This window comes from Pholis gunnellus (genome assembly GCF_910591455.1).
Source record: "Pholis gunnellus genome assembly, chromosome: 13".
Classification (NCBI taxonomy): Eukaryota; Metazoa; Chordata; class Actinopteri; order Perciformes; family Pholidae; genus Pholis; species Pholis gunnellus.
The window spans coordinates 21,722,354-21,747,463 of record NC_136540.1 but is presented as its reverse complement, the minus strand read 5'-3'; the positions used below and the strand labels follow the sequence as shown (position 1 = coordinate 21,747,463).

Here is a 25,110-nt window from a genome sequence, read left to right as displayed (position 1 = left end):
GACAGAGAGGTATAAACCAACCCCCCCCCCCCCCCCCAAAAAAAAACCTGTTAAACTCCTCCTGCAACACGTTATCCAGCCAACAAACTCACTCAAGAGTCCAGAAATATCACGTCAACTATCAGGTCTTCAGTAGCAGCAACGACAGATGCACACATGCAACAAGAGGACAGAGGGGGAACACTTCTTGTTCACTTCTTCACCCCAACACTGAAACGTCCAGAAAATATCCGTAGTAGAACTGAATGTCTGCGTGTCCTGCGTGCTCCTCAAGGAGTCACTGCGGATAACCACGTTTTCAGACGGACAACTGAACGCCTCTCAGTGTGTACTGGCTTTGACTCGCTTATCAACACACACACACATACACACACACACCTGTAGTTTCAGTGAGTGTTAAAGAAAACACCAAATTAGGTTTTGTTTGGAGCAAACTGACGACTTCAGTCTGATCAGTGTAAATGTATATATATGTGAGTGTGTGTTTGTGTCTGTGTGCTATGACAGCATAAAGTTGACCCCCATGTCCCACATACATACATACATTACATACATACATTAAGCCACATGTCCCTGTGTAAACACCCATTCCACTAGTCCTACAGCTACGATGAGGAAACAAAGAGCGGAGGTGAAGAAGAGGAGGAGGAGGAGGAGGAGGAGGAGCGGTGAGAAAGCAGAGAAAGGCCTCGTTCCCTTTGCCGGCTGTGGAAAGCTGGAGCGGTTAGCTGAGTTTGAACGCGGTTGTGCTCTGTGGCGCCTGAGTGAACTGTGCAGTTTCTGGCAGTTTAGTGCTTTCCTGTTTCAAAATAAAACAATTAAAAAAAAAAGGGCAAAACTTTAGAAGTGAAGAGCAAGAGAGAGAGAGAGAGAGAAAAAGAAAAGAAAACACATGGGTTGAAAAAAATACGAGAGACTGCAACGATGAGAGGAATGATACAGACTCGTCCATTCTCGTCCTTCTTCCTGTAGACAGTGACCTCGTTGCCATGGGATTGGGGGAATGTGCGCCGCCATGGCAAATGTATGAGAAAGAAAAATGTAGTTTTTTTTGTAATGGTTTTTTTTTCTGAGTGAACCACGAGCCATGCACTTATTCTCAACTAAGAATGACTCACAACCCCGAACACCCCGCCCCCCCCCACCCCACCCCGCCCAGAAAAAAAACAAACCAAAACACCCTGTCGGTATGATACGAAACATCTGCACACGTAAGGCAACATTTTTGTTTTTTTGTTCCCTAAAACGGCTCTTCCAAACCAAGTGCAAATAGTCAAAAAGAAGAAGAAGAAGAAAAAAAAAAGGGCAGGAAAAAAAAATAAAAATGAACGCAACCCGGGTCGACAACTTAATACTGACGGAAAAAATAAATAACAAAAACATTGCCTTCTGCAGTAAATAGCGCTGAAAATGTAGGAGACTTATTTTTTAGTGTGGGGAGACCGGCTGGAGTCTATTCCCACTGTGCAAAAACCTCTTTTAAAGTCCCTAAAAAGACTTCTCCCCGTCTGTGAGGAGGCAGAGAAGGAGAAAAAGAGGGGAGACTGGTATTTCTTTCTTTTTTTTTCCTAAAATGGCTACGTGTTTTCCTCAGAATGGCCACGGATGGGGACGATACTTGCCTGACTGGGCCCGGAGCGCTCACTCCCGCCCGCTGGCTGAGTAGGAGAACTGTGGGAAATGAGGCCTTCGCTCGTTGTCCGCCGCGTCCATCCCGTCCTCGTCGTCTGCAGAGAGAACATCAAACATTAAACCGGCTTCAACGCGTATGTCGGGTGATTTTAGCCTCGTTCGTCCATCTAGCTCGACTACAGTCGACGTCCTTGAAGATGAAGCATCATGACTTCCCCTGATTTTTATCTATTGCCACCTGCAGGTTAAAAACATCTGCTTTCTCACACTTGACTGAAGAACAAATACTTGAGATTAACAACACAGAGTATTAAAAACTGTGTTAAGTTGATATACAGAGTAAAATGAAATACTCGGCAGTAAACAAACACAGATCTGGGGTCTGACGGGAGACCGGCAGCCGCGTCCCGATGCGTCCGACCGGTTCACAAGGCGAGCTTACATTTCTCCGTCGGAGTGATGGTCTGTGCTGTGAACTCCTCGCCGAAGTAGCGCGTGTCCGTTTCCGAGCTGACCTGGGGCTGGAAAGGCGGGACCAGCTGGAACAAGACAGGAAGGAGAAGGTGACGAGTGTGAGTGACGTGACAAGTGTGAACGCTGAGCGCGTTGTGTACGTGTCCATTAAATGAGCACCAGCGTTATCTTTGGGAGGTTGTTGTTAATAAACGCAGAGACGTTACTGTTACTACTGCCGTTACATCGGTTTCTACTTGTTCAGGCACCTCTGTGTTATTTGGTGCCAGTGATGGAAAGTCAATTTACTCAAGTATTGTGTTTTAAAAAAGGTACGATGAGCAGGATTTGCCAGTTGCGGTTTGTAAACAATATTTTTGTCTGTACATTGTTGTTTTTTTAGGGAAAATCCTACAAGGTACAAGTGCAATTTGAAGGTACTTCTACTTTACTTGAGTATTTCTATTTTATACCACTTTATACTTTTACTCCACTTTATTTGAGACTTATTGTTACTTTGCAAAATCAGATAAATAATAAAAATGATGTATTATTTTAAATTTGGTAAATGAGCTCCACCAGTTATAATATAATAATAATAATAATATAATACATATTCTGATATGAGCCATTCGGCATAATGAGTTCTTTTACTTTTGGTACTTTAAAGTATATTTTGATGCTGATACTTGTTGTACTTTTTACTTGTAATAGAGTATGTCTACAGTGTTGTATTGTTACTTTCACTTTAGTAAAAGGTCAGAGTACTCTACTGTTCAGTGCCAGAAAAATAACTAAAAGAAACCATATGCGACTCAATAAGGTGCAATGTGTAACACATCTGGGTGAAAGCAGTGAATGACTAAAACACATTAATTTCTAAATATTTAATGTAAACATGCGGCAAAGAACGACACATTCATGAGACGCTCACAGTCGAGTGTGTGTGTGTGTGTGTGTGTGTGTGTGTGTGTGTGTGTGTGTGTGTGTGTGTGAAGAGGACCTGGTGGTTTTTGTACTGCTTTATGTTGCTGAAATGAGGTAATTTTGTTCTTTTGTGTTCTATTTTGGACTCAACACATCCCAGCCAGGCTTCTTTCGTGAAGAAGAAAAGAAAATGAGGTAACCCTGATACCAGGTACGCTGTTTGAATAAATTACCCGTGAACACGGGATGACGTCTCGGCAGCTAAATCCTGCTCTCACCTTCTTGTCGTAGACGTCCTGCCAGTCGACTGCGTTAAAGAAACTGTGTCGCATGATCTCCTTAGCGTCATCCGGTCCGCCGCCCAGCCTGTCAGAAAAGAGAAGAAGACGACGACGACGTCGAAAGTCAAGACATCAAACCGCTGCTCTTACAAAGTCTTGTAATGGTAAAAATATATTTTCACATGAGATGTTTAGAAGCCTTTTACGACTTAGAAGAACAGATGACTCTGTGTCGACATGGTTTACGACCAGACCATATACTGGGTGTTGCTGTTTTACTTTAGGGGGGCCGTAAAGACAGACACAGGAAGGTGAAGGGGTCGCACGGGGGGTTCTTCCTGTTCTGGGGATGTTTTAGGGTCACGTAAATGTATCTGGCAGTGAGATCAAAGGGAAAATGTAAGATCAAATACACCAGCGTAAGACATCCTTGACTGATCTAAAGGCGGAGACTGTTTCTGTGTTAGCATATAGTATGTGAAGATTTGAACTGATGTTGAAGAATGCCTCCAGCACACTTTGAGTGAGGAGCTGTGTTGGGTATTTTCCCTCTTTCAAGAGAATAAATGGAAAAGGACAACTTTGAATGATTTGGAGACTTGGATTATTTTGATTTGCAAATTACACTCTCTTCTCCCGATTAACATAGAAATATTCTACGACAATTTGGCGTCACGAACAGGATCGTTTGAAGTTCCATCAGGACTCCGAGGAGCGCCGGGATAGTGGCCACTTCAGAATCCACAAAAGAAGCGATTCTGCCCTATACCTCATTAGACAAGGAGAGAGGGGTCCAGGCGTTCGGAGGAGGTTCTGATTGGCTTCACTACGATTCAAGACAAAGAGATACTTTTTTTTCACATCGGGTAAGAAGTTGAATTTCCAAATTTAATCATTGATTTTATAGAAAATGGTGTGAGTCTATCAGACTTAACTCCTAATTTACAGAATATCGTAAAAACAAACTGCAAATCTAAATAAGAGTTTTTTATACACCTGGTCTTCTTGTATGATAAATTGTCTTTTTCTATTTTTATGGTTTTTTTATTTTGAAATGAGGTTGTTTTGCATTAGGGATAACATGTTTCTGTTCATGGCGTCATTATGAGTCTTTACTTCGGAAGACAGAGCAAATAAATCGTAGGATCAGATTTATGACAAGTTCTTGACCACAAGATGGGAAGATAGGGTGGATAAATAGTGTTCGTATTTATCAAGAAATCCTTGACCTAATCGGAAGAAAGGGGTGAGAGTTACGAAACCCTCTGTTTTCGTAAGTATCAAGAAATCCTTGACCGAAAGGAGGGGACGGAAAGGAAGATAGGGGTGAGAATTACGACACCCTCTGTGTTTGTATTTATCAAGAAATCCTTGACCTTATTAATTGATGGATGAAGGGAGATGAAAGGAAGATAAGATTGAGAACTACGACACCCTCTGTGTTCATATTTATCAAGAAATCTTTGACCAAAGGAGGGGACGGACTGGAAGAAAGGGGTGAGAATTACGACACCCTCTGTGTTCGTAATATCAAGAAATCCTTGACCTGATAAATTGGTGGATAACGCCAATAGGTTTTCGCTTGATTTTGGAAAATACAAGACTTGTAGTGACGACTGCATTTACTAATATAAGTACTTACCACGCCTGAAAGATGGGTGGCACACAGAGTAAAAGTAAAGACGAAGGTCCCTCTGGACCCATAGTGGACGCTATGACACAGAAATATGGGGAGAATTCTGTAAAATATCTCTCGTTGTGGACAAAGAAGTTTGGGTTTCCTGCAAATGGATCTTTCAGTAAAACTAAACTTGCTGAACTTAGGGAAAAGTTAGAAGTTAAAGAAAAAGAATGGCGGAGTAGTAAGAAAACAGTCAAAGTCACAGACTTAGTGAAAATAGAGGAAAACAGAAAATGTCTGGTTCAATGGGAAACTGAATGTGAAATTAGAGAAAGAAAGAAATTGCAGAAGCAATTGTCTGGTGCTAAAAAAGACGCACCAGAGAAATTAGAAGATTCGCGCACCACACTCAGCCCAAATGATTCATTCTCTCCCCCTTTGTATCCGAGTCTGACAGGCGCTGGTGGACCTCTCCTCGACACATGTCCCCCGCAGCAGCAACAACAACCACCACCTCCATACCAACCACAAATTGACCTATTGGCACAGGCAGAAGCTGAAGCGGAGATGCTAAGAGTGCAAAGAGCAGAAACGAGAAGGCAGAGACTGGCTGCTGAGGCAGCGCATGCAGGACACCTTGCGGTCCAAGAAAATAATTTTACACCTCCTGGAACAGCACCCACTACCCCCATTCCATCTGCAGCCACCCCTCTCTATGGCTCACCCCACCCCCCTTCAGGCCCTCTCCCCCTCTTCAGCCCCCAGAGACTTTACCGATACTTCACGAACCCCCCCTCTTCAGCCCCCTCCTCTCTCTCTTCAAAGCCCCTCACCTTTGAAGAAGTAGAAGAAGCAGAAGACAACGTAAACATCACTGCCCCGATGATCCAAGTGATTGGAGCAGCTGATGCAGCGCTACTGGTCTACAGACCATGGACTGATTCTGATATCCGTGCAGCAATGGCTCATTTGCCACCTGTCCACATCTCAGGAGCGACATTTACGGGTGAATTCACCATATTTTGCCAACAGTTCCTCCCAACAGGACAAGAAATGAGACGACTTTTGCTGCATCATATGGGTCCTACCCACTATTCACGTATTCAAAACCTACTGGTTAACGACCACAAAGTGTCACGTATTGAGTGGGACCACGCCGACAACGCCGGCTATAGAGATTTCCTCATTGCACTGTGTGCGGGAATTGAACGAGCATTTCCCGACAGAGTGGACATGTCACTGATAAATAACACGAAGCAAGAACCAGGTGAAAACGTGTACGACTATTACCAACGATTGCTGACTGTATTCACTCGCAACAGCGGCATTCAAAAGCCAGCTGACTTGGGTGCAGCCGCAGGAGTCTGGGAAACGCATATGAAAAACTCTTTCCTGAACGGGTTATGGCCTGACATAAAATGGGAGACCGAGCGTTCTGTCATTGGCATAGACGAGGCCAGACTTGAGGAGGTCAGAAAACATGCCATACACGCACAGAAAATGGGCACCGAGAAAAAGAAAAAGGAGGAGAAGAAAAAAGAGAGAGAGTCAGATGAAGTTAAGCTGTCCATGCTCCAGGCAGTCACACAACTGTCAATGTACCAAGGACAGCCACCAGGGCGGAGACAAAGTGATTTTCAACCACGATTCAACCAACGAGAAAGAGGCAGAGGAAGAAACATGACTAGAGGACGGTCCACATGGGATCGTGCAGGACCACAGAGAAATCCACCCATAGCCGACGATGTTTGTCTTTACTGTAGAGAACAAGGACATTGGGCAAGGGATTGTCCACAAAGAGGCCCACAGAGAGGTGCGTGGTACAGAGATGGCCCCAGAGACCGGACCGATAATTACACCCAATCTGATTGACATGATGGCGCGGACGGTACATGTGACGAGGGGGGGGAAGCTGCCCGCCTTGTAGGACAACGTGATAAGGGAAGTGACACACACACACACAACGCCGCCTGTAATGAACACCAACAGATACACAACACAAGAGCAACAGACTGCTCTCACTGATATCATTGCACACATTGAACAACAGAACATGCCACAAGCAAACAACACGCACATCGTGGTTCTCTCATGGTTCATTTAAAGGTACCCCGTTAACCACAGTAGTGGTTAACGGGGTACCTTTATCTTTTCTTGTTGATTCTGGAGCCACTCATTCAGTTATTCAACAAAAGTTTTTGCCATCTCAAAAAATGAGTGGAAGATTTATATATTCACAAGGTGCATCGGGTTTAACTGTAACTGAAAAATTCACGGTCCCCATGAAAAGTGTACATACTGACGAAACCGACCCAATCCCTGAAGTAAGAGTTAAACACTCTTTTCTTTTATCACCTCTCTGTCCTATCAATTTATTGGAATCGAGAGTCTGTCAAACCTGTCATCAGTCGTGCTTGATCAATTGGAATTCTCCATTGATATACAAACAGTGGTTCAAAGTCTGCCTGTAGGGCGGTAAGTGTTGTCACAGGTCGCTGTCTGACAACAGTCAGTCCATTTGGTGTAGAAAATAAATTGATACCCAATGAACACATTAAGTCTCTTCCCATCCACAGGCACAGCGCATGAGATCAGATCATTTGCATTGTACTGCACATGTCTCACGTGGACGTGATGAACAGTTTGAGACTTTGTTTTTTCCTTTTTGTCAAGACTTAAATGATCAGATTGCATGTACCACACTTTTTTGGTCATCTCAGAAATCTGCTATTTCTGTCTCCTTGTCTTCCTCTCAGCAACACCTGTTCCAGGTGGACCACTCTCACCCACACATCTCACTGTCCAAATCTGTGACAGATCGGTGGAGAGACTTGGGCCCTTTCGTCAAAACCTGTGAAGCATTGACTGATTGGCAGACTTCATCTGACCCTCTGGTTATATATTCACCATCAACTGGGTGTTATAAACAACCATTTGATATGAAAACTTCCGCTCTCAGATCTGAGTACCTCTTTGATGAATCTGACATATTGAATGACTCACACATTGACACGTTTGTAAATAATGTCTCCTGTATTTCTCCTGCCCTCAGTGTCGTTCCGTCGTCGCTCTGGGCATCTCATAAATATGACGTGGGACTTATCAACAACTGTCAACCTGTGGTCATCACCCCTCGCTCAGATTTCCGTCCACACAAACATCAATACCCACTGCGCAAAGAGGCCATTGACGGTATTACTCCTGTGTTTGAGTCACTGCTGAAAGCAGGTGTGATTATTCCATGTCCAGATTCACCAGTGAGAACACCTATTTTTCCTGTTAAAAAGATCAGAGATTCAGGCAAGCCAACTGAATGGCGTTTCGTGCAAGACCTCAAAGCAGTAAATGCAGCGGTCCATGCACGTGCTCCTAATGTTCCTAATCCTTACACTATTTTAGCACAGGTTCCTCCTACTGCTAAATGGTTTTCTGTGGTTGACCTGTCGTCCCTGTGGACAAAGACAGTCAATTCTGGTTTGCTTTCAACTTCAACGGTAAGCCATACACTTTCACTCGTCTGTGTCAAGGCTACACTGAATCTCCCACAATCTACAATGAAGCACTCAGGGAAAGTTTAGAGAGCCTCACATTGGCCCCAGGTTCTGCTCTCTTGCAATACGTAGACGATTGCCTTATTGCAGCTCCAACACAAAAACAATGTCAAGAGGACACACTCAAATTACTCAGACATTTGGCAGCTGAGGGCCACAAGGCCAGCCTGTCCAAACTGCAGTTTGTAGCTCAAAATGTACATTTTCTTGGTCATGACATTTCAGGAGAAGGGAAAACCCTGTCTCCTAAACGTATTGAGTCTATAGTGTCGCTTCCAAAACCACACACTAAAAAACAAATTATGTCATTTTTAGGAATGTGTTCCTATTGTCGCTCGTTCATTCCAAATTACTCTCAACTTGAACAGCCTCTATCTGAAGTTATTCACGGCAAAAACCTCACTGCGCATGATAAAATTCAATGGACTACGACGGCCTCTCAGGCATTTGATAAAATGAAATGTGCGTTGCAAACTCCTCCCACACTGGGTTTGCCAGATCCAAACAAACCGTTCACTCAAACAGTTGACGAACGTTCAGGTTGTATGACTTCAGTTCTTTTACAATCTCATGGTGACAAATTGCGTCCGGTAGCATATTTCTCCGCTAAACTTGATCCTGTCGCTGCGGGCCTACCGCAGTGCCTCCGAGCAGTGGCAGCAGCAGAAAAGGCACTCACTGCCTCGCGTGATATAGTTGGCTATGCACCTTTGATTTTGCTCGTTCCTCATTCTGTATCACTGATTCTTCTTGAACAGAAATCCTCTCATCTTTCTGCAGCACGTTATTTACGTTATCACACATGTCTGCTAGACATGCCTAACGTCACAGTTAAACGCTGCACTAATTTGAATCCTGCATCACTTCTCCCTATTCCAGGTGATGGAGAGGAGCATAATTGTTTGGCCGAGCTCCAAGCTCAGTGCACTCCTCGACCGGATCTCCTGGACACACCATTACCTAATTCTGATATGGTTTTGTATGTTGATGGTTCTTCCTCACGGGACCCTCAAACTGGAGCTAATCTTGTTGGTTTTTCTGTTGTTTCTGACTCAGATGTTCTCCGTTCTGGACCTCTCCCATGTCACCTCTCAGCCCAAGCAGCAGAGCTAATTGCACTCACTGAGGCATGCAAACTCGCAGAGGGTAAAACAGTCACCGTTCACACTGACTCCAGATACGCTTTTGGGGTAGTCCATGATTTTGGCGCATTATGGAAACACAGGCATTTTCTAAAATCAGATGGCAAGCCAGTCTTGCACCACACACTCATAGCAGAGCTATTGGAGTCCATTTTGTTGCCTACAGCTATCTCTGTCTGCAAATGTGCTGCTCACACCTTAAATACTGATGTAGTTTCTAGGGGAAATGCTCGTGCAGACACAGCTGCAAAAGCTGCTGCTCTGCTTCCTTTTAACACATTGCAGCCTACACCTGTAATGGTTTCACTTCTTTCTTCACTCACAGCGATGCAGTCCTTCTCTACGCCAGAGGAATGCTAAGTTAACACATGGGTTTGACCATGTGTCAAAAGCGGGTATGTTATATAGTGTTGATGAAACATGGTTCACAAAGGGTTTTGCAGCATATGCACAAAAATACTGCCAGGCATGCATAACATGTGCTACACACAACATAGGTAGACCTGTACCTATCACACGTCAAGCAGCACATCCACCGCCAACTCGACCTTTTGAGCATGTCATGATGGAATTTGTGGAACTCACTCCATCAGAAGGTAAGACACACTGTCTAGTGATGGTAGATATGTGGTCAAAATGGGTTGAAGCCTTTCCATCAAGCAAACAAAATGCTACAACAGTAGCAAAGGCACTGATTTCTGAAATCAGTCCTTGCTGGGGTATTCCAACTAAAATTTCCAGTGACAATGGGTCACATTTTGTCAACCGAGCAATCACTGAATTAAGTGCATACATGGGTATAGACTTCAAAACACACTGTGCTTATCATCCAGCCAGTGGGGGCGCGGTAGAAAGGGAAAATGGTACACTAAAAACCAAATTGGCTAAATGTTGCACCGACACAGGCTTATCATGGACAAAAGCTCTGCCCTTGGTTCTGATGTACATGCGGATGAGGAAAAGAACGCGAAGTAATCTCAGCCCTTTTGAAATCTTGTTTGCAGCACCTCCTCACATTGGCGTGAACGCTCCAAGGACACCTCTTCCATGCACGACACTGTATGAAAATGACATGCTAACCTATTGCACTCAACTGTCTTCTTCTCTGTCTGACATAAGAAAACAGGTTGCAGCTGCACTCCCAAAAGAGGCCACGGAGCCACTACACAAACTTCAGCCAGGCGAATTCGTGGTGGTGAAGGATTTCAGGAGAAAGAACTGGAAAGCTAAGCGGTGGCAAGGCCCATACCAGATACTGCTCGTCACCCACACGGCTGTGAAAGTGGCAGAGAGAGCTACCTGGATACATGCTACCCACTGCAAAAAAGTCCCAGCCCCAGCAGATACAACAACTGCATCTCCTCCAGCCCCTGCAGAGACCACACCGACCATTTCCCCTCCTCCCCATCAAGCACCATCCCCTTGAATACAGACGCGGACGCGTTCTGTATTACCAACTGCCTATCAAGGAAGTGACAGCGGTCACCAACGCGGGTGCAGCAAACAACTTTCCTTGGCCATCAAGGGATGAACTCAAAAATACACATATAGCCGCACACACGCACACACACGTAGAAACAAAAGAGTGAATTCTATGCAAACTGGTTGGCTGTTCACTCTTTTGCACACATTATGAGAGATGTACGTAGACCTTGGTGTCCTCTACGGAGAGTGGGAGGTACCCAAATATTTTTCTGTATAACATCTCTGTTTGCATTTATGGTTATTTTTCCTTTTGTATTATGGGAGATTGAAGCAGCACGTAAATATTATGCCAGTAACATCACTCTGTCCGATTCCATCGACTTGACGGACACAGACGACATCACCCACAACGACTCTAGTCGACATAGACGCAGCATTGTTAAAATGCAACAATCATGGTTATCTGACGGACAACATATTTTTTCTTCCAATATGTGGTGGCGCTATGCAAAGCATGTTGCAAATGCAGGGAATAACTCAAATTGCTATGTATGCTCTAGAATGCCAGCCTCTTCGCAACAACCTCGTGTGCAAGTTTCGGGTCCTCTAACTACTACGGAAGTATGTTTTGTTGCCATGGCCACGAAAGGTTTCTTTGGTTATCTCCAAGAGGGAATGAATAGCACAGAGTGTCTTAAAAAGCACCCAATGACCAGGTTCAGTGGGGATAGCAGTTCGACCTCTAATTTTGTCACCTACGCTGAGTATGCATCGACTATGCAGTTTACAAGTTGTTATTCTAGGAATGGTAGTCATCCTGTGGGAAGTATTCCGTCTAATAGATGTACCTATACGTTCATAGGAGGTTTCGACAGCTGGCATAATGTAAAATTTGTGCCTTCGGACCCTGCTGATTGTCCTCCAGGAAGAGAGTGTGTCACCATAGGAAAGATGATAGTGCCAAGGGGCAATGGAACGTACGCAGTGGAGGAAGGATGGTGGCTTTGTGGTCACACAGTCTACGCGTCCCTTCCCCCATCCTGGAGTGGAGTTTGTGCTCCCGTTCGAGTTACAGACAGTACGTTTATAATTTCAGAGGTACCAACATCCACTAGAACTAAGAGAGATATAAACGCAAGATTCAAACCTCATGACTCTGTCTATGGTTCAAATGTTCCTGATAACTTCAAGCATGCGTCAGTGTGGAAAAAGGTATTATGGGCTTTGTTTCCTTGGGTAGGCACCGCAAAGAATACACTTAGAATAGAAACCATTGATTACCGGTTTAAAAGTTTTGTAAATTCTACATTGTTAGCAGTTAACGGTATTCGCGAAGAATTGACATCAATGCGTCTAATGGTCATGCAGGATCGCATGGTGTTAGATCAGCTGACAGCAGCACAGGGTGGAGTTTGTGCTATGGTAGGGGAACATTGTTGTACGTTTATTCCAGAGAATGATGCTGATGGACATATTATACATCAGGCAATACTAAACATGACTGAACTACAGGACGCAATGAGTAAAGACGAAACACCTACACCCGACTTTCTCACTCGACTCTGGATGACATGGAAAGGAATTCTTATCCAGATGGCCGTTTTATTAATCGCATTTGTTGTTTTTGTAACTTGCGTCGTTCCAATGCTACGTAACATGGTCTCCAGTCTTGTGTCAAAACACATGGTACAGTACACACCAGTGTCAGACAAAGACAGCAGAGATGATTTCGATTGCGTGGAGGGTACTTCCTCAGACTCAGACTCTGACTCTGACTCTGACTCGGAACAGAATAAGATGACAATGGTGTAAAACGTGTTTATTGTTTATTTTTCTATCATTTTTATGTGTGTTCTATTAATGGGTTTTATACACAGCCACAACAATAGTTGTGTTCAATATTTTAATCATCTACACATATCTAGTTTGCTATATCACAGATGATCTTTTATCTCACATGATATTTGAAACTATGTTTTGAGATAATACATTTGATGTTTTTGAGATGTCCTTGATATATATTTTTGTAATATTGTGTGATTATGATGTAATCAAAAGAGTGGATTGTAATGGTAAAAATATATTTTCACATGAGATGTTTAGAAGCCTTTTACGACTTAGAAGAACAGATGACTCTGTGTCAACATGGTTTACGACCAGACCATATACTGGGTGTTGCTGTTTTACTTTAGGGGGGCCGTAAAGACAGACACAGGAAGGTGAAGGGGTCGCACGGGGGGTTCTTCCTGTTCTGGGGATGTTTTAGGGTCACGTAAATGTATCTGGCAGTGAGATCAAAGGGAAAATGGAAGATCAAATACACCAGCGTAAGACATCCTTGACTGATCTAAAGGCGGAGACTGTTTCTGTGTTAGCATATAGTATGTGAAGATTTGAACTGATGTTGAAGAATGCCTCCAGCACACTTTGAGTGAGGAGCTGTGTTGGGTATTTTCCCTCTTGCAAGAGAATAAATGGAAAAGGACAACTTTGAATGATTTGGAGACTTGGATTATTTTGATTTGCAAATTACACTCTCTTCTCCCGATTAACATAGAAATATTCTACGACAGTCTCCATCAATGGACCCAGAATATCCACCTGCTACGGATCCCAAAATAACTCGGCGGGGTGAACGAGTTCGCTCTGTGAAGCTGCAGTAGCCTCTTTCCACCGGCTTCTTCACTTGAGACAGAAAAAAACGCCTCCGGGACAATCAGACGGGGGATATTAACAGCAGCCACCAGCCAAATGGATGAGGCAGTTGTTCACTGAATACCAGTCATCACTAAAGGAGGTTTAGTTCTTAACGTGTTTAAAGAGTGAGATGAATCGGTGTAGTTCTCGGACGTAAAGGACAAACCGTCCTGTGAATAAGAAACAGGATCCTGAAAAGTGAAAGGGCCACAGAGGGCGGTGGATTTCCTAAACTTCTTTTCTTCCAGCTACACCATTTCTGTTCATATTTGTGTACGAGTGCATGTGTGGAGAGTATTTTAAATCTGAGCAGGATGGATTATATATCCAATCAGGCGCGGGAACAACTCGGGATCCCCCCCGGAGCTGGAGAGGAGAGAACAGATTATTCACACCCAGAAACCCAGCCAACGGTGAAAAGATGGATAAATGTCTGTCACTGGTCTTAAACCTGATGGACTGGGTATAGTTTTCACTCCTGTGCTACAATTGTTTTCCCCTGTATGTGAAGCAAATCAAATTAGACCTTCAGCTGCATCGATATCCACGGGCTCTTGGTTATAAAGGTGATGCTGCCTTTTTGAAATTCATCTCATATACGAGGCAATCTCATTTCTTCCTTTATTGCATCGCCATTTACTCTGGAAGGGTAATAGAAATAGGTTTACTTAGACCAGAAATATGCATACAAGCCTCATGGTTGAGCAGCTATTCTTGATTCATTTTGGGTTATTTTAGGCGTCCCCCCCCCCGAGGGATAGGGCTTAACAGGATCTGTGATAGTTACAAACACAACACATAGTGCTAGTAATTAAAAACTAAACTAATTAAGCCTCCAGTCAAAGTCAGAAAACCACTGAATGAAGCTCAGAGGGGTCAGCGAGTCTACCGGTTCACAGCTCAGTGGTGGCTCAGGAGCTTATCTACGGCGGGTGACACGTCTGCGTTACGGAGGTCAACCACGTCTGTCACGGTGACAATGTCGGACATGTAATCTCATTACATCCACACTCTCTCATCACTTCCTGTCAGCTCCCTGTTGTAACTGTATCTAATGAGAAATGAGCAAAATAAAATCCCCAGAATCTTTCCCACTCAAGGCATTACGCAGCTCTTTATTGTGAAAGCCTGGCGACGGTGTGTTCATCTCCACATTATTTATGTGTGTGTGTGTGTGTGTGTACCGTTTGTTGGGGTCCTTGATGAGCAGCCCTGACAGCAACGACTTGGCGTCGGCCGACAGGTTTCGCGGGAACTTGATCTCCTCCATGAGGATGAGCTTGAACAGCTTCTCGTGGTCCTGGTTGTAGAACGGCAGGCGGCCGCACATCATCTCGTACGTCACCACGCCCAAACCCCACCAGTCCACCGCCCGCCCGTAGTCGTTGAAGTCCAGCACCTGATGACGTACAATATGATTTAACCGCCGTTTTATCTGTATTTCTATTAAAATTACAGTTAGAAGCTGAGAAACACTTAAAACATATCACACATTCATTGCGTGATATTGCACACAATCAGCTGTTATATTGATGCGTTTCTTTTTTCCTTCAATAATAACTATTTAAACAAATTCAGACAACAAATGTATTAATTAAATGATTTAAACTTCCATGTAGGCGATGTACCCACAGTGTTTGAAACATGAAGCCAATACAGAAATACCTGAAACCTGCATTCTCTCTAATGTCCACCAGGGGGCGACTCCTCTGGTTGTATAGAAGTCTATGAGAAAGTGACTCTACTTCTCTCTTGATTTATTACCTCAGTAAACATTGTAAACATGAGTTTATGGTCTCAATCTCTAGTTTCAAGTCTTCTTCAACACAGCATGATGTTCAAACTCGAGGCTTCAAAACATCAGTCCACAAACCAACGGGTGACGCCACGGTGACTACGTCCACTTCTTACATACGGTCTATGGTTGCATGAAAGGAGAGAATACCGTTGGAACTTGTTTTCCAGTTCGGAAAAGCTTCAGTGACCCTCGATCATTGTTGAACCACAACGGTGCAACTGGGCTCTAGATATTGAGTTAGTCCGCTTCTCTACCGTCTACTCGGCATTCAGACTGAAGAAGTTTGCTAAAGGCTGTATTATTGTGAAACACTTGATACTGAAACAGGACGCTATTCCTATTTAAATCTGGATCTTTGTCTCTTTTTGTCCTGAAAGTTGTCAGTGAGGTTGAACCATTGTACAGCGTTTTTGTTCTCCATGTACAAAACAAACCTTTCATACTAAATATTTGTAAAGAGGAACTCTGTACAACCTAAAAGCATGAAAGACCATTTAAGGATGTAGAGCAGTCTTCTCAGACATCCGGCATATTTTAATTCATCACATATTTCTGCCCTTGACATATCCGCTTTCACATCCTCCTAATGGGAAAATAACTTTCAAAACCTCCACAAAGAGCCACATTAGGAGAAGTGAAAGTAGTGACATTCTACTTCGCTGTGAACAAAACATTTAGCTGCCATTAGAGGAACATGTTCGGGTACTTCCACAAGTTGAGCCCCAGTGGTTTGCCGCTTGGTGACAAACAAAAACGCAGTTTCATCATACGGGAGAAAAACAGACGACCGCTCAGTTTTTAAGCCTGAAACGAGAACCTTTCTTCGTCTTATTTCTCTGCGCTGCATGTTCCATCAACTCTGAAACCCAAATGATCTTATTTTTAAGTGGTGTGACCTCTGACCTCAGGAGCCAGGTACTCTGGTGTTCCACAGAAGGTCTTCATGGTGGCAGTGTCGGTGATGCCTTCTTTGCAGAGGCCAAAGTCTGTGATCTTGATGTGGCCGTCTTTGTCCAACATGAGGTTCTCCAGCTGATGAAGACGACGAGAGGAATTAAAAACACGTGCACGATGCGGTTGGGTTTCTGCACGTTTTCCACATGTTTAACTGATAACCGTAAACCCAGACCAGGTGTAGCTCACCTTCAGATCCCGATAGACGATCTTGGCAGAATGTAGGTAGTCTAGAGCGGAGACGATCTCGGCGCCGTAGAAACGAGTGCGGTCCTCCGAAAATACTCTTTCTCTTGACAAATGGAAAAACAGCTGCCAAAGAAAAAAGAATAAACAAGTTCAAACACCACAGACGTTCTCCGTTGTGTTCAGTTGAGTCATCCAGTGAACGAACAGTAATCAAGACCAGGATCACTGAAGGAGGAACCCGGGAGAGGCTGAGATGGAGCGGACGGGAACAGTTGTGGACTCACCGATCGTTAAAGACCGCTGAAGTGTGTGTGTGTGTGTGTGTGTGTCTGAGCAAAGGAATTTACTTTTGCATTATATCAGAAATAAAGGATTGTCTGAAGGATTCTTTAGGTAAACAAATTAAGTAATACAAAAAGTAAAACACAGTGAAAAACATATTTAGAGAGAGACTGGATATGTGTATATTTGTTTAACCATTGATTAAAAATCAACACTGTGTTAATAAAACATAACATCGCTGTACACAACTGTATCAATATTACTCTTTGGAAAAAGCTTTTTGTAATGTTCATTTGATTCAATGTTCATGCTTGTGTTGTGTTCGTTAAACTCAGTTTGTAATACATTAAAGTGTCTCAGACCTGAATAAATTAATGAATATATTTTGCATCTCTTTGGTGGCATTAATGCCTTGCAATTTATAACTTGATACCGTCACCAACAAACAGACACTCCCAGTCCTACAATGAGAGCAGTGAAGCTCTTTGAATCCCACCGTCATCATTCTTCAAGAACTCTTGAAATAACTTCCATGTTGGAATAAGACAGAACATCTGCCAGCATCAAAAAACATTTTCTTTTTCGGGAGAGTCCTTGATGTCTCACCTCTCCTCCGTTGACGGACTCCATTACAAAGCACAGCCGATCCTTCGTCTGGAACGAGTACTTCAGAGACTGCAACACAATATATTCACATTCTTTAAACTCAGCAAAGCCCAGCGGTTTGTTTTAAAACACATTTCGGAACAGAAGCTCTGTGGTCTGAATTCAGTGCATCCTTCCTTCTTTAAACATTCATCAAAAGAGGCTGACGGGCCAATGCTCCCTCTACATATTTATTTATTCCAACACAATCATTTGCATGCAATCTACCTGCTGATACTCACAGTTAGGAATGGATGCCGAGTGTTTTTTAATACCCTACTTTCGGTGAGTGTGTGAGCGACTTCATCCTGTGAACAAAACAAAAAAAAGGACGAAGGAGATGGTGATTAGTCGGGAGACAAAAGGTTGAGGATGTGATTGGCAGAGAGGCGTGTGAACACCACGCCAACGCCAGAATCAAACCAACCTGCTTCTGATCTTTCTAAACATGGACACCCTAGACTAACAGCTACGTACCAAATATTTGACCCTGGAGGTGATGCATGCATTTGTAATTATTTCTTTACACATACAGTCCTGTTGGATCTTTTTAAAGTAAACAAAAAAACATGCGTTACAGACAACAAAGTAACATAAAATGTGATAAAAAGGGACCTTGGCTATGATGACTTCCTTCTTGAGGATCTTCATGGCGTAGTAGGTGCCACTGGCCTTCTCCCTCACCAGAATGACTTTCCCAAAAGTGCCTTTGCCCAGAAGCTTCAGATAGTCAAAGTCATTCATTGTCTGCACAAAGAAACAAGAGGGGATGGCGTGAAGAAGCCGGTTCTTCACCATTCTAATGGACTCACTTCATCTTTTTCAAAATAGGCTTTAGGAGCAGGAGCGTCGTCGTCGTGTCGCCGCTCTGCTTATACCATCACCTTTCGTTTGTTGTGGCCGATGGAGGTGTCCATCTCCTCCTCGTTGACGTTCTCGATCTGGGAGGTGGGGCTGCTCAGGATGCCCTCCTCCTCCTGTTTGGCCAGAGACTCGGCTACCATCTGGATGGCCTCGGCCCACTCGTCCCTGCAGGTCACAACGATGACAACAACAGGTTAAAACACCAGCAGGCAGCAGCACTCTGGTTTTTAGTTCATTGTTCTCTGAATGAAATGAAGGGTCCGATCCGACACAAGACATCCACCCTCCTAAAAAACCAACTAAGCATCAGGTAACACGTCCTGATCTATACATCTATACATACGTATATATATACTGTATATATATTGTGTTGTGGAACGAGAACCCTTCAAAACATGGCGTCCATGGTATCCCCCCCCCCCCCCCCCCCCGTTTCCTGTCTTTCTAACAACTGGTTCATATTTCTTTCATTTCATTCATATCTGTGAGTCTTCTCCCATATCTTTTTTTAATACATTTTTATTTCTATTTTTCAGCACGTTAGCGAGTAGCCGTTAAGATGTGTTTGACAGCGGCGTATCTGCATTAAGAAAATACAACACGCAAGTTTCCTTTGATTTGTTTCTGTATTATTTTTCTTTAATTTCTGTAAAGAATCTGGATGCGATTCAGGTTGCTGCTCCTCACCCTCATCACATGTAAACGAGGTGTGTTTTACAGGCTAAAACCAAAACCAACAGACGCAATGTTCAGGAGCATAAAGTCTCCACAACGGTCATCTTCTGGATTATATTCTCCATACGTTGCACAAAGATTCTCTATTCTTCATACTGTCGATTGTATAAAGTCTTTATTCTGCAGCTTCCTGCACAAAACTACAAAGCTCTCATTTTAAACACAGATATATTGACTGATTGCAGTACTTGCTTTTATCTTTTATGTTTATTGTTATTCAACAAAACACAAAAAGGCAAATTTCCTTGTATGTGTAAACCTAAAATTATTAAACTGGTTTTGAGTGAGGACATCATTTAGAATCCTTTGATCTTAAAATAGTAATGGACGGGTGGAGATTATCTCAGAAATAACAGAAGCCAGTAGTTTCCCAGATATTTTAAGATGTTTTTTTAATTTATCAGCTAGATCGCCTTATTTCTCCCCGTGTTAAATTTAGCCAGATTAAAAGAAACAACAACAGACAGCTGCGGAGGAGAAGGAGACCGACGGCTCACCTCTCATCAGGAGTGTCGACGTGAAACGTCCTCTCGATGACCGTGGTCCACTGCAGACAGCGGATGATGAAGGTGTTTGGCTTGGGCCGCTCCGTCTTCATCAGCTGACATTCTGGGAAGTCACACACAGAGAGATCGATGTTCAGCCGTTTGCGTACATATTTCTTCCTTCGGCGTATGAAATACGCGGCCGAGGCCCTCTGCTCGCGTGTCTTACTTGCTACGGAGAAGTTGTTGAGCGGGTAGGCCAGGTCAGAGTCCTGCGGTTTGTCCTTGAAGCCGATGAAAGAGCCGTCCGTCTTCAGCAGAAAGTAGCGCGGTCGCCAGTTCTTGATGTACTCACCTGCGGGGGGGGGGAGAGGGAAGGTGACACCAACAGGTTACATCCTGCTGCACTCACATGTGTTTACAGCTGGAAGCAATCACTGTAATTCTGTGATGAACGTGGAGGAAACGTGGCTCTGCATTGCCGGTGTTCGTCTGACGATGAGACTGAACTCATTATTCAGTCTGACAAGTTCATGTTCACTGTTTTCTGTCTTTTAGGGGGCGTTGTTCCCTCAAGAGTCAGCAGTGACTGAAATCTAGTTTTTACCTCGTCAACGTGTATGATGTTTTACTTTATGCTACGAGACATGAGCGAATTAATCAGTCAACGCCGGGACTGAGCATCTCCGCCTTGCAGTGAACCAATGACTCAGAAACACAGTCAGACAGAGTTCACAGAGTCACAGGCTTCCTGGATCATTAGCGTAACGCCTCGGAGAAACGAGGCGTATCGGAGGAGAAGACACGGATCTGCATTTTGCAAGTTAGGCATCACTACTTAAAAAAAACAATCGCAAATACCTGTTGGTTTCAGTAGCAAAGATGTACAGTATATATGAGAATCAGAGCGAAATGGGTGCAGTTCATTTGGAAAAAGAATCTTTATGTCCGGGCCAAACTTCCAGAGAAAACAAATGTTTTCCACAGCACTGTTCTGTAAATTTTACAACAAAACTCCAAAACTAATTCCAACATATTCATAGACACACACACACACACACACACACAAATGGGAACATTTCTAAAGATGTAAATTTGATGAACAGAGAAGAACTGAGAAAGAAATATGGTGATGTGACATTTTAAATGATCTTTCTTCCTCACTTGACTTATGATTCCTTTTGGCCAGAATAGGCTTAAACAACACTGCTAGGACGCCGTTCACACACGGGATGTGGCCCACTTTGCCCAGGCAGCCAATCAAATTGTGCAAGAGGCGGGCTTTCCTAATTTACTACTGCCTTCCTGTTTTGATGCCGGTGGTAACAGATCTCGGTGTGATCAGCACCACTCGGGTGAGACGATTGCAGGAGGAGGATTTTTTGACATTTCTTGACATCATTTCATGACATCTTCCACAATGCCTGTTAAGCATTTCAAAATATAGATTTTTCACAAGATCACAGGGTCAGATTTGACATGAATGAAAGAAACAGTGAACGTTTCACAGCAGGCGTCTCGTTGAAAGCCACGTCAGGAATGTCACGGTGCAGTGAACAGAACAGGAAGGACCCGAACGCAGAGTCAACGAAGATGTGTTAATAGATCGGAGAGTCGTACATGTTAAAAACAAAAAGGCAGGCGGGTGCAGACAATCATATCTGACGAAGAACAAAGGAAACGGAGGTGGTATAAATAGTGACAGACTAACAAGGGAAGTGAGAGCAGGTGAGCAGGAGGTGAGGTGAGCGTCATCAGGGGTCGACTTTAAGAGAAGAAGAGAAAACTCACACCTGCTTTAGAGAACCACTCATCAGTCTGAACTAACTACTTTTGGTTTTCTGTTATAATATTTTACTATAATAACAATAATATTTGTATTCAACTCCAAACACACATTAGGAACCATTGCTCATAGCCAGAGTTGAACCACAAACCTTTACAGGCAAAACAAGCTAGCAAGCATGGCAACTTCAGCAAACCAAACATGCTAACAGATGTAAAAATGTTCAACCGTTTGAAACCGGTTGAAAAAAAGCAACGTTATGTAACGTCATCCGACCTGAACGTGCTGCCATGTGACGTGATGTGGTGGTGCGTTCACACAACATGACCGACTGCAACATAAACTACAATATGAACGTTAATATGATCCTGAACATAACTTAACCCTTTCAGGTGGAGATGTAGTTCACTCTCAGCTAAAGGAAAATCATTTTCCAGGACATTTTCTCCACGACGCGGGAAGCCTGAACTTCCAGCTGAAGAGGAAATCTCGTGATGTCAAATACGACACAGAGCTGGTTCTTATTCAGCAGCCATGACGTTTGTGACCATTGAGTCATATTAGCACCAGAGCTAACGAAGAAGGAGAAGCCGGCGCTGGAACCAAAGTGTGTTTGTGTCAGTGATAGAAGGCCTCGGCATCTTTCCAACAGATCGAACTCTGACAAAGCTCTCCTCACTATTCTCACACGCCCGATGACTCGCACAGCTTCAGAACAACAGTGTGATGAGGAAGCATGACCGCGACACAAATGGGATGAAGTCAGTTTCGCTTAAAAGCTGGTGAGCAGCAGAGGAAGAGAAAGTCAACATGCAGTCACTCCTACGTGACCAAACTATTGGTAAACGTAGAAACTAAGGCTGCTAGTGATCCTTTCCTTCTACGTCAACACGTCTATCAAAGATTATTTGATTAAATTGTCTTTGAAGATAAAATCGGGTCCCTGATTTGATTAAGCTCAAGAATGCACGAGCAACAGAAAACACATTCATGCCACTGGCTTCAGCGAGTCACCTGAACGACAGCGAGCGACTGTAACATGTAAGAAGGACCTACGAGTGTAAATGACACAGATATATGAAATGCTTTGAAATATATCGTCTCTTCAACACGTTTGTTTCAGGAAGTACGTCACATTAAAGAGCTCTATCGTGACTTAACATTCAGTTCATCACAGTTACTGAGGCTCATTTAGTTGAAACAGATCAGTTTGTGAATACAAAGAAACTGAAACCGCTTAAACAACCGAGTCTCCACCGACATAAACTCTGCGATCGAGAACAATAATGCTGCTCCACATTCAACGTTTACGACAGCTTTTGTTTCCACAGTTTACAAACCGCCCTGAACTGTGCGTGAACTGTGCGTTTTGAACTTAAACGGCCCAGAGAGCTGTTTGGGGCCGTTTTCAAACCGAGCAGGGTGGCGTAGGCCACGTTCACACTGAGCTGTAATAAAAACACATCTTTTATCTGACCGAGGACGGCCGGTGTTTCCAACAACCGAAGAAGCGGGGGTTTTCCTTCATCTTGTGTGTAAGCGTGGACCAGGTTTTTCTCTAACATAATGACCCGGGTCTGGTCCCGTTCCCCTCTTAACTCGCTCTGTGATTGCTCCTTTTGAAAATCAACATAGCCAATCACCAGAGGGAGGTGGTGTTGATGTTGTTTCCGTTTTCAGAAGACTTCTAAATCAGACGAAGTAAAGCTTAACGCGTAAAACACACTTTGAAGAATGAATGAAGGGATTCTGGAATTGGGACCCGTCTAAAATAATAAAAGCTAGTTGTTTTTCATGAATCAAACAATATATTTAAAGAGTCCTGCAACACAGCGGTCTCGGGTTCGATTCCCTCATCAGCTGAAACGCGACACACATCCTCCACCTGAACGACGAAACCAAGGCTGCTGTTCTCTTTCATTCCTCTGATTTCCTGTTTTTAGTTTGAACCGTTGAGCTGACTCCATCTGTGGCTGAAAATGTTTAATTTAAGACAAACCTAAAGCCAGACGCACCGAGATGCACAAATTCATCCAAACAAGCACAGACGGAGGCGGCGGCTGCGAGCACCAGAGCACATCAGCCGTGTCTCAATCCAACCGTCGGGTTTGCAATAAATCAGCTTCCTCTGTGTGAGACCCGCAGAAAGGAGACGTGACTTCCAGCAGCTGGTTAGCGTTGTTTGTCTCTGTCGACTAATGTGGTGCCGTGTTCACGCTCCCGCTCTAAACCCGTAACTGTCCACACAGACAGTTTAAATACACTGGGATGTATCGTCCACCCTCACACACTGTGTTGACATGATTAGTCGATGTTTTCAGCTTCGGTGCCTCACTCGTCTTTCATAATGTTTGGGCTTCGGTCTGGAGTATTTGGGCTCTGATTTCATGACATTTTATTGACTAAACGATTAATAAAGTCTCGTTGCCTTTCCTGCTTAAGAGGACGTTCTGCTGCCAGCGCTCCACCAACACAGACAATTCTTCATTATCGCGTTGTGACAACCAAGCATCCTAATTTTAGACGTTGACTTTAGTGCATAAATAGGCGGTGGGCGAACACTGTGGGCACATATCAGACTTCCATAGTTGGCTTAGAACATTCTATGAGAATATTTGGTTTCTAATATAATCCAATAATTTTTCTTACTTTCTGTCTTACTTTGTATCATCTCTTGGCTCATATGCGTGTCTATGTACTCACTTTTATACACAATAAAAATGTAACTGAAGCATCCGTCAGCACTCCTCCGTCATCATCGGTTCAATGATACGAGATGTTTACGTCAATATTTACTACATAGATTCAGAATACACCAAAAGAAAGGATCCACTTTATGGATAAGGACGGTTATTCTATAAATTATATGAAAAGATCAAACCCAACAATGTGTTAATGTCTGAGAATGTCCTAACCTGCCTACACTGGTTCCTTTTGAAGATGCAAATCTAGAAAAAGGAACCAATTCACAAATATTAAGTTCTATTTATTGAGGGGGAAATAGTGCATTTGTAGGGGACGATTATTTAACATTGGGGTTCGGTTAAAGATGAACACGTGAAACCTCGTCACCTCTTTTCTGGACCCAGCCTTCCTTGATGACGTTCTGGTCGCTCATGGTGGCTTCTCCTCGTCACCAGCTCTCCCAGTCCGCCCAGTGTGGTGACGGTGAAGGGACGCTTGTTGTTCGGCTGAAGCTCAGTCAGCCTTCCGTCTGACCGCCGCTTGACCTCCGACCTACAACCTACCTGCGCCTCCTCTCACCTGACCTCAGATCTGTTCTGTTCCCTCCTCTCGCCCCGCCGACCCAACCCGACTTTCTCCTCACCTCCTCCTCACCTCTTTTTTGTGTATTTTTCACTACCCTCTTTCTGTCCCTCCCTCCTTCCCTCTCTTACTCTGTTTCTTTTCCTCACTCCCTCGCCCTCTCAAACTTCTTCTTCTTCTTCTTCTTCTTCTTCTTCTTCTTCTTCTTCTTCTGTGTTCAGGTGCTCCAGCGGTGAGTCAGCCTGGAAGGAAACGGAGGCAGAGAAAGGAGAGAGGGGGTCAGTGGATAGTTTCCTTCACACAGCAAACACAGCAGGCCGCCACTTATTGTTCAGAGCCTTAGACACACTTCCTGTCTCCTTACATCCTTGCTCCT

The 25,110-nt window shown here is 43.8% G+C and overlaps 1 protein-coding gene across 1 annotated transcript; it reads right to left on the bottom strand.

The window, feature by feature from the left end:
• Window positions 1-1,641: 1,641 nt before the first annotated feature.
• LOC306705559 (RAC-gamma serine/threonine-protein kinase-like) lies at window positions 1,642-24,744 on the bottom strand (the record flags this gene model as incomplete). Its single annotated transcript, XM_079172338.1, has 13 exons — window positions 24,540-24,744; window positions 19,911-20,036; window positions 19,694-19,805; window positions 18,482-18,626; window positions 18,213-18,344; window positions 17,840-17,905; window positions 17,559-17,627; window positions 16,671-16,793; window positions 16,431-16,559; window positions 14,914-15,128; window positions 3,291-3,378; window positions 2,075-2,171; window positions 1,642-1,727 (listed from the first exon to the last, which is right to left on the bottom strand). The coding sequence occupies exons 1-13, from the start codon at window positions 24,583-24,585 to the stop codon at window positions 1,642-1,644; spliced, it is 1,434 nt and encodes a 477-aa protein (XP_079028464.1). The 5' UTR covers window positions 24,586-24,744.
• Window positions 24,745-25,110: the final 366 nt, after the last annotated feature.